A 16,407-nucleotide genomic window follows, 5' to 3' on the forward strand; every position below is an offset into this window, starting at 1 on the left:
AGACACTGAACATGCTTGCAAGACAGCTTTTCAATTACAGGTTAATAGTGGCAATTATAAAAATTAGAAGATCAGTGCCCACCATGAGGACTTCCTGCCACTGGAATCCAACACTCCACTGGCTTACTTGAACACATTACTGAAATTTCTTTAATGCCTATAAAATGTTCCTCAATGTCAGAACCCCAATTCAGCAAAATATTCAGTTCAAAATTACAATTATTTTGGTCAGGAGCCAAAGAATCATGAGTTGTGGAAGGCTACAGCTGGGCAGTGGTGAAGAAGAATCAGAATATCCACACCAAACTCACAGTAATAGTGGCCTCATTACATAAGGGGTTCTCTGAATCTAAGCCAGTTTTTCCAGAAATTCCTGAATTACCACCATAACTAAATTAAGTATTATGAATGCAATTATGAACAAAATGAATGCATTCATTAGAGGAACAGTTAAAACAGACCCTGAAAAAAATTAAAATACTGTACCTGTGAATTGGCATCTTTCGGTCCGGCTCCAAGAGATCCTTTTCGCTTTGACCGAGAAGGTGGCTGACGTTTCACTTTCAATGCAAGCTGAGCTTTTGCTTTGTGTGCACTTGTGTCTAACCTTGGTGTGTCCTCAAGGAAAATATCAAAATCTGCAACAAATTCAGAGTTCCATTTTAAAAAGGATATTCCTGCAGCAAAACATCTATTGTTCAAGCAGCTTACCTAAAGCTCGTTCATAAAATTAGCATTACAGATTTCTATAGCCAGAATCCAACTCCCCCTGCCCCCCTCATGCTAAAATCAGGCCCCGTGTTTGTACACTTCAAACATCTGAAATGGACTAACAAAATCTTATGCTAAAATCTGTTTTACTATATGTTAAGGTACCACTTGACTGCGGTCTAAGCATGGATACTCTCTCAGCACCGTAGCTGCTCTCCCACCCAGATTATATTTTATTATATGCATAGAGTACAGGACAAAGCAACAATTGTGTCTTCTGCATGCTTGCAAGAGAAGGCATATCAGATGTACCAGATAACAATACAAATCAAACTGATAATTTTTCCAAAACCTAAGTTATCTTGTGTACAACATTTTATTATTGAAAATATACCACCTTCACCTATTAGCTCCTTCCAGGTAAGTAAAAAAAACCAATCTGTCTCAGATCACAACTGTAAAACTGCTTTGTCCTGTGTCCAACAAGTAGTTACTCTCAAGCAACACAGTTTACAACAAGTTTAAAGAAATTTACAGTACAACTCTAAAAAGGATTACATCATTCCACTGAAATAAATGGGCACAGAGGAGCATAACTGTATTAAGGACTGTACAGCAAATTACATCTTTTACAGTAGTAAGAAAACCAAATGAAGTCTTTTAAAATGATCACATTTATTTATTTAATTTACTTACCAGAAAAATCTAATTTCTCCATTGAAATCTCAATTTCCTGAACATTCTCTTTTACTTCCAAATGTTCTGTCAGAGGTTCAGAACTTGAAGTAGTAGCCTCTAAGCTATTTCCAAACATATAAGGGAGACCCTCATATAGTTTTAATTTCTCTTCAAGCTCTGTAATCTAAAAACATTAAAACACAATTTTAAAATAACAAGCAGTATAACCTAAAAAAAAGTTTAAGACGTCATCTTGGCTTACTTTTTCTTGAAGTATTTTCTGTTGATTTACATGTTCCTGGTCTTTCTCACAAAGAAGTTTTGTATGGTCCTCTTCTTTTTTCATGAATTCTATTTCTCTGTTGGGGGAACAGACAATCTCATTATGCAATTAAGAATGGTTTCATCTTACACTTACATATACAGTCACACCTGAAAGATTTTATGATGAGAGTCATGCCCAGGGTTTTTTTTCTGGGAAAAGAGGTGGCGGAACTCTCGAGAGGGATATGAGGAAGATACACATGGGATTCTTTGAAATAATATTATTTTCACGCACTATTGCTGAGTATTTTCAAGAGGTGCCGGAACTCCGTTCCAAGCCTCTCTCTGCCCCCAATTTCTCCTTTGCCCTTTCTTCCCTTGTGTAATTTTCTCTATAAAAAGATGGAATCTGATTTTTTCTTTAAGGTATCTGAAGAAGTAAGCTTTGACTCACGAAAGCTCATTCTGGAATAAATTCAGTTAGTCTTTAAGGTGCCACTTGATTTGTTTCATCTAAAAACAGAAAGAGGCTGAAGTAACAAGCTCAGTTTAATACTGGAAACTGAGTCCCTTCAACCTACATACTCAAAATTATATATAATAAATAACTGGCATGTTTTTTGTTTCTACAATCTCATTGCTTTGCACTATTCCAGCTATTCATTATATTCAACTTGTGAATGCCTCTGAAATTTCATTGAGAGATAGTATTGGGGGTAAACGGTGCACACATCAACCTATTAACCCACCCTTTCTCCCCTTGCCATGCATTCTTTGCTCCCACCACTGTCATTCTGCTTATTCCCTTTAACTGCCACCCTGTTGATCCATTTGCTCTTCTGAAGCAATATTCTCTCCCCCTCACCAGATGACTTCAGCAGGGAACAGATGACTTCTTTCTACTGCCCAAAGCTATTTTCAGGCATTTTCCATCTGCATCCTGTGTCATACAAAAGATCTGAAGGCAACTGTGACAAAACCAGCTTATATTAAGATAGACTGTTTTAGATTTCACCAGCTTAACTTTACTGGATCCTTTTTTATTTCCGAGGATGCTAAACTTCCCAATTTGTATTAGATTGTCTTGTTTGTTTCTGTTACATACAGAAAGCGCACAATACTCTATTTTGCTGATCAGCACTGCTGAGGAAACATGTTGTGGACTTTGACAGTCTCTGTTCCTTTCTTGTAATTCCCTCTCCCCCTACCCTCCCTTTTGAAATACCATTGCTATACAGATCCTACACACTATCATTCACACTTTACCCTTTTCTTCTTGTCTTTTTCAAGCTCTAACTTCTCTTAAAACTTCTCAGCTATTTGTGGATCCACACTGATAGGAACATTGAAGTATTGATATGCTACTACTGTTTATAGTGAGTATGTGACCTTCTTGTTTGACCAATTAATATATTTTATATAGTTACCTTAAAGTTTGTGTTTTTGGTTTAATTCCTATTTTTTTCTATGTTTCAGATAGAAAAATTAAGATACATGTGTGAAGGTAGTATAAGGTACATCAGCTCATGGTTTTATCTTAAGCACTGGGTTGTAATTGCAATCTTGCTGGTAGAAAAATAAAGCATTTATAGCTTAAAATCCGTATGTTAAATATTGCAATTTTATATGCTATGTAAGTTATAAATGATGCATTTTATATTGTTAAAGCTGTAACATTAGCTTAGATTCGATAAGACAGTAAATACTGCACCTATTTTAATTTCCCCCAAAATTTCAACCTTCCCCCCAAAACCTTTTTTCCCTATGGCATCAAAACTTTTGGAAATTTTACACTTCTGCAATTTCTGCTTTTGGCTCCACAGCAACTCCAAGATTTTTCAGATACAGTACATAAAAGTAATGACAGAGACAACTAAAAGCTTAACTGGAAGGAAACAATATACTCACTTCTGCTGATATTCTTTGAGCAATTTCTTGGCCTTATTGTACTTTTTCTCCAGGGCATCATATTGTTCCTGAGTGTCTTTAAGATGCTCATTTACAGTTTTACACAGACTTTGTGCTTCTAACCAATAGGTCTCCAACTTCTTTATTTTTTCTTTGTTCTCTTCTAAAGTTTCCTGGAGTTGAGATTTACTCAGTTCCCATTCAATTTTTTCAGCTTCTGTTGCTTTTAACTTTAAAACAATTAATCAACAGAATTAATAGTAGTGTGCTATGATCATTCTTCACACAACCACTTCAATCTCATTTTTCAAAAATACCCAGTCTCCCATATAACACTGGAAAATTAGAATGTCTCTTAAAAAACATAGATATATTCTCAATAAACAGATACTAATATGATTGCTATTTAATATTGCTTTATGCTTTACATAAAGCTCTTCTGGATTTAAACCTATAAGCATAGCTATGATCTTTGGTCAACTCAGATTAATTGGCAGATTAACTGCTGTGGTATCACATACTATCAGAAAAGACTCTTAACTCCAATTAAAAAGTCATATGGAAGACTGCTTTCAAATTATCTATAAAAGCAAGAGTTACTTGCACAATCAAGAAAATCTTGGTCACTTGAGCCTAGAATATTTCATGACAGACAGCAAACACTTTCATACCTAGAATCAATTGCAGGAGCTTGTCTAACACTGGCTGAGGAATTGGTACAAGGGGTTGGGATGGAGGAAGCTCTGGTGGTCAGTATGGTATCTCTCAACTTTCAACACTTTCAACAAGTGGAATAGTCAGGTGTGTTTCTTCTACAACAGAATTATGGGAATGGCATTTCCCATTCTTTTTAACATCCTCAGTTACAAGGGTCCAGTGCTTCAGTTTCAGTGTCTTTAGCTTAGAGCTGTGATGTTGCCTGAGAGCAGAAACCTCAGCATCGGGAAAATGGAAAGACGGCCACAGTTTGAGACTATGACTTTGAGACTGTTGATTATGATAGACTAGTAACAAAGCCCTTTGTGGGGAAAAATACAACGGGCTCTAGAAAGGGGAGGGTGGGCGGCCGGGCATTGCCTCCTTCTCCGTGATTAATCCCAACTGGATGAAGGTGGGGGCAGACATTGCCTCCTGCTCCACGCCTGATTCTGGCTGGGTGAAGGGGAGCCAGGCATTGCCACCAGTTCCGCTACTGATCCTAGGCACATGAAGGGGGTGGGAATTGCCTCCTGCTCCACTCCTGATCCCAGTTGGGTGAAGCGGGGGGGGGGGGGAGGGCATTTCAACCTGCTTCATGCCTGATTTCAGCAGGGTGAAAGGGGGAGGGTACTGCCCTGGTCATGGGCAGGTAAAGGGAGGGTGGGCATTGCTGCCTGCTCCACACCTGATTCTGGTGGGTTGAAGGGGGAGCGGGCATTGCACCTGCTACACTCCTGATCCGGGCTGCATGAAGAGGGGGGGGGCATTGCCACCTGCTCTGTGCCTAATCACTTTGGTTCTTCTTGCTTCAGTTTGGTTTGGCTGGAATTCTGTTTTGTCATGACTCTCATTTATGTTGGTACCCTTGATTCATTTTGATTCTGGGAGAATTCCATCCATTCCCTTGCTTCAGTTTGGTCCTGCTGGGCTTCTGCTTGCATTTGAGAGTGTGCCTTTTGCTACCAGCAGTCTTACCCCTGTGTGTTTCTGCCTAAGAGCCTGCATGGAAATGTCTCCCCAGTAGGAACAGTGGAGAGTGGCTGGGGGCACCTTCTTCAGGGCCCAATATAACTGGACCCTGAGGTCCAATCTTCCCGAAACTTGGGTGGTTTTCAGAAGTACGTCTCCTGCAAATTTGATGTTTACTTGAAAAATGCCCTCCCCAGCTTCCTGAATAGCCCCCCCCTCGCTAGTTGTCCCCATAGAGAATAACAGAAATTATCTGGGGGCACCTCCTTCAGGGGCTCATAGAATCACACCCCAGGATCAAATCCTGAAACTTGGGTGGTCTTTAGGAGTAGGTTCCCCCTGCAAATTTGGTGGAGTTGGCTTGAAAAATGACCCCCCCAACACCCCCCCCCCCCAGCTAGCTTCCAGATAGTTTTCCTCATAGGGAATAACGGCAGAATAAATCTGGGATTCTCTGATCTGTCTTAAAAAACCTTTCCTAGATTCCATGAATCTCAATGTTTTTGAGATCCCTGAATCCCAGATCTCCCAGATTTTTTGGGTGCACACCCCTAGTGAAGCCTGCTCTAGAAAGCTGTAACTCGAGGTTTTCAGTGGAGCTCTATCCAGATGTGAAGCCTACAGGTATGCCTGTGCGGAGACCATGAAGAAGGAATTCCATAACCATAGAAATATATTGAAGCTGTATTACAAGTCAGTAGTGAGAAATATATTCAAGCTGTATAGTACTTCTTCTATATGATTAACACTATTAAATCACGTATACTGATTAATAAAAGTAGTAAGTTTCATTTTTTAGTTTCTAGTCATGCAGCACTTTGATCAGAAAAGCTAAATCTAGTAAAGTTATTTAAAAGCACAATGGCCTTTTCTGGTCTAGATCTCCTTGCTATTAAAGAGGTGATATCCCACTTGGAGAAGGTCAACATAACATATGTTATGAAAACTTCCCTTTATCCTGCCCAGAGGAACAAGTATATCTTGTGCTCCCAGGCAGGCTAGAAATTAATGCCACTGCAGGAAGATCCTCTTAGGGAAGAGAAAAGAGGGACTCATCACCATCACCTTATCATGGGACTCATCACCTTGCTTTATGGAGGAGGTCTTCCCTTTTGCAAAAAAACCTGTCCTCCGTACACAATAGGAACTGGCATCAAACATGCATGTGCAAGAGAAGGGTGTGATATTTTTATTATACAAGAAAATCTTACCTTTTCCTTAAGCTGGTTAACTTCAGCTGTTGTAACAGCATGTTTTAGTTGTAGCTAGACAATGATACAAAGATAGGTTTGTCAAAGAACACTATCACTATGTCTTCATTTATGTCAGTAAACAACATTTCTCAACTTTTTTCACCTAAATCTGAATTGTTCATAAAAATAAAAGATTGAGATCTTTGTTGTCTTTCCTCTTTTTCAGCAGCTTCCTGCACTAGTGCAAAGATGCTTCAGAAGTCCAGGTGACCTATGAAACGCTACTATGGCAGCGGAAATGGAAGACTGTAGGAGTCATCCTCCCCACAGCCCTGCATGAACAGATTCCCCCTTCTCTTGCAATATGTCACGCCATTTGGGAGGTTCCACCAAGCCTCAAAGAACAGATTTTCATGAAGACAGCAGAAATTCCTTCAGTGAGCTCTGCTTATAATACCAGTAAGTAAGAACTACCTAATAAATAATGGGATCTAAGGAGAAGGGAGAAGGAGGTGATTCACTGTTTCTGCCAGTCTCTCTTATTTACTCCTATTGGACTCAGCAAGAATTCCTGAGAAGCTTTGAGAAACTGTAGAAATAACCTCTGATGTACCTCAGTGAGAGAACAGAAGAAAACAAAATGAGACAGGGAATATTCTGAGCGCAAAACTAAACTCCCGAATTCACCCCAGCAACTTTTTAGATGCTAACCAAAGTTTATTTTCACATGATCAGTAAATATCCTAGAGTAAGACGTCAAAGGAACAAAGTGCTACAATTAACAACAAGAAAAATAAAAAACCCTGGAGGTACAAGGAACTGTTGAAAAACAGTTTTTCACTTACCTGTAACTGTTGTTCATCTAAGTCTTCCGTGCAGGGACACATGGGACTGCGCACGCGCAGGCCTGCCAATTTCAGAGATTTTTATAGCTCAACACCACTAGAGGGCACCCTCGCCTCTCAGCGCACATGCGCAGCCGTCTTTCCCGCCAAAAGCGGCTCCCTAAGAGGCAGGGCGCCCCTGAATACCCTCGGTCTTCTTTCGCCGCCGTGCTGCAAGCTAAGTACCAAGAGTGTTAGCAGGGGAGGAGGGAGGGCACGTGTGCCTGCATGGAAAACCTAGATGAACAACAGTTACAGGTAAGTGAAACACTGTTTTTCATCGACAGTCTTCCTGTGCAGTCCCACATGGGAGATTACCTAGCTTAAATACCTGGGTGGAGGCAGTGAAGAATTGTCACAGGAAGATCGACTGTAGGACTGCTGTACCAACCGCCATCTCCCTTCCATCCAGGACGTCCAACGCATAATGTTTGACAAACATGTCAGCTGAAGCCCATGTTGCTGCCTTGCAGATGTCGTGGAGCGGAACACCCTTCAAAAGAGCAGCTGAGGACACCTGGGACCTAGTGGAATGGGCATGAACTCCCAAAGGACAAGGTAAGTTAGCAGTTTCATAACATTTCACAATGGTTTGCACTACCCATTGAGCTAAAGTCTGAGAAGTGGCCTTCCTACCCTTCTTTTGCCCTGAGAAACACAAAAAAAGGTGGGAATCTACTCTAAATGGCTTGACACGATCCAAATAAAAAAAGAAGTGCTCTACGCACATCAAGCGAATGCAAGGCTTTCTCAGCGTTCGAGGATTTAGTTTGAAAAAATACTGGCAAAGATATTTCCTGGGAAAGGTGAAAACTAGAGATTACCTTAGGTAAAAATTCCACTTTAGTCCGAAGGACTACTTTTTCAGCATGAACCTTCTGGATAAGGCAGCCAACTCCCCCACGTTCCTGGCTGAAGTGATTGCCACCAAAAAGACCACCTTCATAGAAAGGAAACGTAAAGGGCATGCAGCTAATGGTTCGAAAGGCTTGGACATAAGCCTGAGCAATACCAAAGGCAATGACCATTGAGGGACAATATCCCTAACAGGAAGGAACAAATTGTTCAAACCTTTCAAAAAATCGTTTTATGATCTATCGGGGGATGAAAGGCGGAAATCGCTGCCAGATACACTTTCACTGACAAGTTGGATAATCCATGTTGTTTCAAACCCCAAAGAAAAGCTAATACTTCAAGAAGGGAGGAAGTGAAAAGGTCTAAACTCTGTTCCTTACACCAACTAGTAAACCTATCCCATTTAAAAGCATAACATTGGCGAGTGGACAACCTCCTTGCATTTACCAACACATGAGTTATATCAGAGGAAAAACTTAATCCTGAGAGATTAGCCAGGCTGTCACTTTGAGTTTCTCTATCCTGTGATGGAAAACTCCTGTCTGTAACCACAGCAGAGCATGGAACCACAGTTGGCGCGGCCAAAAAGGAGCTATGAGGATGACTGACGTCCTGTCCACTAGAAACTTGCTGACCACCCTGGACATGTGGGGAAATGGGGGAAACGCGTAGAAAAGGTGTTCCAACCACATGAGTTGAAACGAGTCCCCAAGAGACCCACGGCCTAATCCGCATCTGGAACAAAAACTGGGAGCTTTGCGGTTCTCTTCTGAGGCAAAAAGATCTATTTCGGGGTAACTCCACTTGGAAAAAACAGGACTTAAGTAAACATCTTGAAGGGACCACTCATGATTGTCCCCTTGTAATCTGCTCAGATGATCTGCTATCGAATTGTCTATGCCAGGGATATGAACTGCCTGTAACCACATCGAGTGATCCATCGCCCAATTCCAGATTCTCACTGCTTCCTTGCACAGAGTCAAGTCAAGTTAGCCTTTATTGGCATATAGCAGCAATTCAAGTTATCCACTTACAAAAGGAAAGAACAAAGTTAAAAGATTGCTGTATTACAAATACAAACATACATTTAGAGCTTAACTCCGTGATATCCTTTGACGCAACTTCAAGGCAGAATGGAGAAACTCAGCCACCTTCTCGGTTACATCATGAAGGGAATCGTTCAACAGTCTATAGACTTTGAGCGAGTCAGAACAATCCATCATACTAGTTAAGACAGCTTTTAAGTATGTTTGACATATACCAGCGTACAAATGACAGTGCAAAAGGACATGAGTAACTGACTCAACACATTTTTGTTCACATAGACAGCATCTAGCTGAATAGTCTATCCTGTTAAATCTGCCATGTAGAATAGCCGAAGGAATAGCATTGCACCTGGCCAAAGAAAAAGCTCTACGAAGTTGGGGCACCTGCAGGGAGGATAAATATAGAGCCATCCTCCCTACAGTGAGGGGAACTTCAAAGCTCATGGGAGAGCAGGTTTTAGTAGCCAAGCTATATAACTTCTGGCGCTCGATATCTAGCAACCTACTCTTAATTTGATGAAATGCCGCATTTGATGTTAACATAGACAGTGAGTCCACAGATATACCCATGCATTCCATTTTTTCCATGATATACGCTGACCAGTTTGACACATTGGACTCTGAAAGCATTTGATATGTAAAGCTCCCAGGGTCAGAATTATAATGTAACCGTAGCCAGTATTTAAATGTCATAAGCCATGCCCTCGTTTCCACTAAAATTAAGCTAGTTTCTAAGCAAATGACTGCATATGGAACACACTTCGGTAGGCCCAGGATTTTTCTCAGAAATTTAGATTGGACACGTTCAATGACCCGGTCAAAGGCCCTAATCCAAATCGGAATGCCATACAATAGTTGTGGAATCACTTTGGACTTAAAAATTTTGGAAGCAGCTGGTACAAATTGATTACCTCTGGTGAAAAAAAAACGTGCTATAGCTGAAGTACTAATGTCAGCTGTCTTCGCTGCAGACTTGCGGTGGGTGGACCAAGTCGCATTATATTGAAAATAGATACCTAGGTATTTGTAATATTTAACTTGTTCTATCTCCTTCCCATCCATAGCCCATTTATATGGTCTCCAAGTTTTAGAGAAGACTATGACTTTTGACTTGTCATAGTTCAGCTGAAGCTTGTTTTTAGCAAAGAAGTCGATACAGCGAGTCAGCAAGCGTCTTAAGCCAATTCTAGAGCAAGACATCAAAACTGTATCATCAGCGTATAGAAGCAGAGGCACATGGGTCACACCAAGTTTTGGGCTATGACAGTCAGCATCAGAGAGGTGTCCAGCAAGGTCACTGAGAAAAAGATTAAATAAAAAGGGAGCTAAAATACAACCTTGTTTGACACCCTTGTCAACAGGAATCTTTGGAGTCAGTGTGCCTGCTAATGAGCACTTAATCTGGCAGGTGTTTGAGGTATATAATTTCTTAATAAGCATAAGAAGTCTTTTGTCCATATTTAACTGCTCTAATTTGGTCCAAAGAAGATCCCTGTTAACTGAGTCAAATGCTCCCTTTAAGTCCAGAAAGGCCACGAATAATTTCAGATTAGTTCTCACGGTGTACTTATTAATTAGATGGGATAGGGTGATACAGTGGTCAAACGTGGTCTTCCCTTTACAGAAGCCCAGCTGTTCAGGGCCTAAAATACGCTTCTGTGTCATCTAGAAATTAAGCTTGGCCAATAAGTGCTTAGTGTATAGCTTCCCCATTATGGAGAGTAGGCTAATTGGCCTATAATTGGCAGGGTTAGTATGGTCGCCCTTTTTATATAATGGGACCACTATTGTGTTCAGCCACACCGTAGGAATTATGCCTGTTCTGTCTACTATTGTAAACAGAGATGCAAGGGGGGCAGCCCACCAGTCCGGGTCTAATTTTAAAATTTCAGAGGGGATGGCATCAGGGCCAGGGGCCTTTCCCGATTTCAGTTGCACAGAGTCACAGATGCCGTGCCTCCCTGCTTGTTTAAATAAAACGTAGTTGTTGTATTGTCCAAGAGAATCTAGACGGTTCTGTTCTTCACACTATCTAAAAAGGAAATTAACGCATAGAACACAGCCCTCAGTTCCAGTAAGTTAATATGCTCTCTACTTTCAGATTCACCCCACAAGCCATGAGCGTAAGAACCCTCGCAATGGGCTCCCCAACCTAAATTGGAAGCATCCATCGTAACTGATATCTGTGGGTGCCTACAGCCAAATTGAGTCCCTTTGAAAAGATTCGCATCAACCAACCACCAGTCTAGAGAACGGATGACTTCTCTAGGGGCATGAAATCTCTTATGATGAGGATCCCTATCTGGGGAGAAAACTGAGGTGAACCAAAGCTGCAAAGAGTGCATGTGAAGTCTAGCCAACGGTACTACAGTCGTGGTAGAGGCCAAACAACCGAACAAGTTTTGGAAGAAATAAGACGACTGGAAAGGGCATCTCTTAAGCTTCCTAACAACGGTCTTAATCTTCATGGCTCTGTCCTGGGGAAGAAAACCAGCATTCTTTGTACTATTCAAAGTGGTACCTATAAACTGAATAACTTTAGTCCTTAGAAGCGTTTTCACAACCAAAGATGTTCTCTCTGGATAAGAGTATTAGATACAAAGACCTTCTAGGCGATAAAGGAATTATTAAAAACAAAAGAGGAACTTTTGTTTCAAGGTATCAATTTAGATTGGTGGTCAAGGGCCCAGATTGAGTCCAGATATAATAAGGATAAAAAGCTGGGAGGTTTATTTCTGTTAAACTGTGTACCAGAAGAGCTGGATAAAGATCAGAAATACTTTATAATTCATGGAGTAACAGCAGCAAGAATGCTATTAGCATCTTTCTGGAAAAGATCAGTAATACCCCAACAGGAAGAATTGATAGCGAAGATCCTCTAAATGGACTTTGGAAAGATGGAATTGGTATTTATATGAATGGATCCAATCAGACAGTTATCAATACTAAAACAGGAAAGACATGGGAAAATAAGACATTAATGAAAAGGAAGAAATGGTCTAGATATATAACAGGGGTGGCCACACTTGCTTAATGCAAGAGCCACACAGAATAAACCTGAGATGTTTGAGAGCCACAAGACATGATGCATTGAAGTGACTTCAGAGGAAGAGGCGGGTTTGGTGGAGTGCCCTGAAATGACATCACAGGAAGGGGTGGGGTTTTGGCACAGTATGCTGGGAGTGACATCATCAGAAGGGGTGGAGCTTGGGAAGGACTGCCACCTAACCTTTGACCTGGAAGTGACATCACAAAAAGTGATGTCATCCTTGCAAGGTACCACCTCTAGAGTATTCTGGCTAAAGACTCCAGGTTTTTTTATATTGGAATTGGCAACCCTAATGTTTTATTGAAAATAGGAAATACATGGAAAGAAAGAATGAAGGGAAAAAGGAAAGGGAGGGAGGGAAAGACATGGAAAGATGGAAAGGAAGAAAAAGACAGACATGGAAAGAAGGAAGGAAAAGACAAAAAAGAAAGAAGATATGGAAAGAAGGAAGGATAAAAAAGGAAAGAAAGATAAGGAAAGAAGGCATGGAAAGAAGGAAGGAAAGGAAGGCATAGAAAGATATGGAAAGAAGTAAAGAGGAAGGAAGAAGGGAAGGGAAAGAAGGAAAGAAATACACGAAAGGAAGGAAGACATGGAAAGATATGGAAAGATATTAAAAGAAGTAAAGAGAAAGGAAGGGAAAGATTTTGAAAGGTATGAAAAGATATGGAAAGAAGAGGAAGGAAGGAAAGAAAGAAGGGAAGGGAAGGGAAGGGAAGGGAAGGAAGATATGGAAAGGGAAGGAAGGAAGGAAGATATGGAAAGGTATGGAAATATATGGAAGGAAGGAAGGAAAGAAGGAAAGAAGAGAAAGGAAGAAAGAGGAAGGAAAGAAAAAGAAAGAAAGATGGAAAGAAGAAAGAAATGGAAAGAAGGAAAGAGAAAGGAAGGAAGGAAGGAAGGAGGGAAGAAAGAAAAATCAAGGAAGGAAGGATCACAAAAGCAGAGCCACACAATCTTAAAGCAAGCACATGTCCTCTGAAGCAAACACATTCCCTGCTCCTCCATCTCAGCTGTCCTGCACACACTTATGGGTGCGCCAGTCCTCCATGCAACTAACGAGGCTTCCACCCATGCAAAAGCCCCCCGGCGCAGGCTGTGCTTCATACCATGAGCGGCTCTCAGCAGCTGCGCACTTCCCTTCTCAGGAGTAAGCCGGAAAGCAGGAAGTCCTGGGCCACCTCTGCCTTGGCGCTTCCTCAGCGCGTCTTCACTCCTCTCTTTCCCCTTCCCCCCAACTGCCATTCCCGGGCGCTCGCTGAGAGCGCAGGGCCGGCAAAACTCAGTGCTTGCAGAGGAGTGCCCAGCAAAGCGAGGAGGGGTGGGCTGTCCTCAGCCCTGGCCCGCCCCTTCGTTGCTCCAGCGTTGGGAAAGAGGAAGCACGCTGGGTGCATAGATCGGGTGAGTGGCTGGTCGGCTCTGCCCCTTAAAGGAGCCTGGGGGAGGAGCGAACTTGCAAGCCTCCGGGAGCCGCCAAATAAGACTTGAAGAGCCGCATGCGGCTCGCGAGCCGCCATTTGGCCACCCCTGATATATAAGATGGGTAAGAGGAAGAGAGACCAACCAAATTATATTAAAAAAACTCCAAAGAGTGTGCACATGGTTAAAGATATAAAGCAGATGATTCTTATGGTTGTTCCTCCTGGGGGTGGGGGGGTGGGGAGAAAAGGGGGAAAACAAGTTTGTATCGGATGTATGGATTGTCAAATTTATTCTATATGTATATGTACATGAAGTATAGATCATACGTGGAGGCATACATCAGTACAGTAATTTTTTTAAAAAAAAAGAATTGATAGTGAAGTTAATGGAAAACGCAGAAATGGACAAACTAACTTCATTAATGAAAGGACAAATGGAAGAAGACTTTGCTTATAGCAATATTGCACTTCGTAATTGTTGAATGTTGTTGTTCTTTGAAAATTTTAATAAAAGTGTTTTTAAAAAGCACCTAATAACTCGTTCTGGTCAGTGACTTCCTCAATAGCCCTTTTATCTAAAAGGGCAGACAGCTCCATCAGTATCCCTGTTTGAGGTATCTTAGAAAAAAACAGGGAGTTGTAAGTAAGGTAACTGTAAAAACTCAACTTTATAACCAAACTTAACTATCTTTTGAATCCAAACATCAGAGGTGATAAAGCACCATTCAGCAAAAAAAGCACTCAACCTGACCCCAAAAACTGGGTCAGAGTCCTGTAATTGTCAAAACTGCTTATGGGGTTGAGGCTGGTCCTTGGCATGCTGATGTTGCGAGCCATTCTTGGCCTTCTGACTTGATCTCCTTCTGGACAAGGAGGACTGCGGGCTCTGGTAAACTCGCTGGTTCCGATAAGTGTACCCTTGATAAGGTTGGAACCGCTGCTGTCGACCTCTCTGAAACTATCTATAGTGTGAGCGTGATGCACTCTGATGTTGGTGTTGTGGAAGCACACCATAGGAATGAGTAGTCAGTCTGTCCATTTCTTTGAAAGATACTCATGTTTTATCGGAGAACAAGGTGGTACCTTCAAATGGGAGATCCTCCACTTTGTTCTTCGTGTCTGCCAGAAAAGTTGTGGTTCTCAACCAAGCATACTGGCAAAGGACCACTGCTGACAGCAAAGATCTGGTGGAGGTGTCTGCCATATTCTGACTGGTGTTAATTTGGTAGCGGGAAAGGGGAACAGCCTCTTCTTGGATGACTCTCGTAAATACCTTCTGGTCTTCTGGCAGTTTGGGTATAAAGGTGGCTATTTTATTCCAAAGCAGGTGTTGATACGAAGCCATCACTGCAGATGTTTGCCCCATTGTTTGGGGAAATTTTTACCCCAAACACCGCAGAGGTATAAAATTTGCACCGCATCACACCTAGCCTTTTACTTTCCTTATCCGAGGGGACAGAAAAGGATCCCTGTTTTGGCTTTGACTGCATCTCCTCTATCACCAAGGATGATGGTGGAAGATGGATCGACAAAAAGGGGCAGAGGTAATCTTTTACTCGATAGAGGTTTTCAACCTTTCGATTCGTGGCAGGAGTCGATGCCAGTTTTAACTTCAGATCTGTCAGTAGTTTCACAAAACCTTCAATGACAGGGAAGGAAATAGCAGGAGTAGATCCAGAATAGATATGCTGTAGGATCATATCGGTGAACTTTGGCTCCGCAGAAGACACTTCGATCTCGAGAGCCTTCGTCATACATTGGAGCATTCATTATATGCCCTGAAGTCATCCGTGGGGGATGCATCTTCCACAGGACCAATCTCTCCATCCAGAGAATCTGACAGGGGATAATCACTAGCCCTGAAATGCTCGACATCCCGAAGGATGCAAGGTTCGCCCAGAATCCACATAGAAATGGGCCCTTAAGGAGGAAGATCTAGACTCTCTTCTGTAACGGAGATCCGAGCAATAAGAATCCTCTCTGTAGAAGTGATTGGGAAATCAGGCATATCGTATTCTCTCGAGTAACTTCTCCCAGAGTAAGGGCTTGCCCTATGTCCAGAACGCACCTTCCAACTATGGGATAAGCAAGAGGACCAAGAGTCGCAAGACAGTGATCGAGGTCGTCCCGATGGAGTGGGGGGCTTTTCTACAAAGATCACATCCTCCTCATGACTGCTTCTGGAACGAGGAGCACTGTGCAGTGACAGATGGTTCCCTGAATCCTTGTGCTTCTTTCCGAGGGGTTCAGCACCGTTCACCTCCGAAGCTTCTGGAGGGTTCTGGGTAGAGAGAACACTTTCCAGGATAGTTTTATCCTGCTTAGAAGATTGGTGCTTTCTCTTCTTCCTCTTCTTTTCCATAACCGAACAGGCCAGCCCCGAAGTTGATATCAGATCCGACAGTGTCGGAACCACAGCAGAGTCACCCTGTTGAAGTAGTGAAGGTTGGTCCGAGATGTCAATTGGACCCGACGGTGTCCCACTTCGGGAGTCTTTGAACCGGGGGCCCTTGCAGGAACATCTTCTCAACGGGTCCAAGGGGACGCAGCAACCGCTGTCGACACCAAAGGTGTTCCGACTCTGAGGAGTCTTCAGACCCGATGGTGTTGGAGCCGACGTGGTAGGAGTCGGTTCTGAGGCAGAACGAACCGAAGTCTGTCGAATCTGATGGTGGTCTAGACTCTGAACAGGCTGGAGAAGAGCGGGAGCGTGGCGTTTTAGAGCCCATA

General features: G+C 42.2%; 1 protein-coding gene across 6 annotated transcripts in view; it reads right to left on the reverse strand.

Annotated features, from left to right (window-relative positions):
• Positions 1-16,407, reverse strand: part of LOC129323934 (neurabin-1-like) — a 73,581-nt gene that overhangs the window by 38,346 nt on the left and 18,828 nt on the right. For all 6 annotated transcript variants that reach the window (XM_054970800.1, XM_054970802.1, XM_054970798.1 and 3 more), the window contains exons 8-12: positions 6,441-6,494; positions 3,562-3,791; positions 1,652-1,748; positions 1,408-1,573; positions 487-638 (exon numbers count right to left, since the gene is read on the reverse strand). In XM_054970800.1, the coding sequence (XP_054826775.1) occupies positions 487-638; positions 1,408-1,573; positions 1,652-1,748; positions 3,562-3,791; positions 6,441-6,494 (699 nt within the window). The remainder of the gene's footprint in view (positions 1-486; positions 639-1,407; positions 1,574-1,651; positions 1,749-3,561; positions 3,792-6,440; positions 6,495-16,407) is intronic.

This window comes from Eublepharis macularius, chromosome 2 (genome assembly GCF_028583425.1).
Source record: "Eublepharis macularius isolate TG4126 chromosome 2, MPM_Emac_v1.0, whole genome shotgun sequence".
In the NCBI taxonomy this organism is placed as follows: Eukaryota; Metazoa; Chordata; class Lepidosauria; order Squamata; family Eublepharidae; genus Eublepharis; species Eublepharis macularius.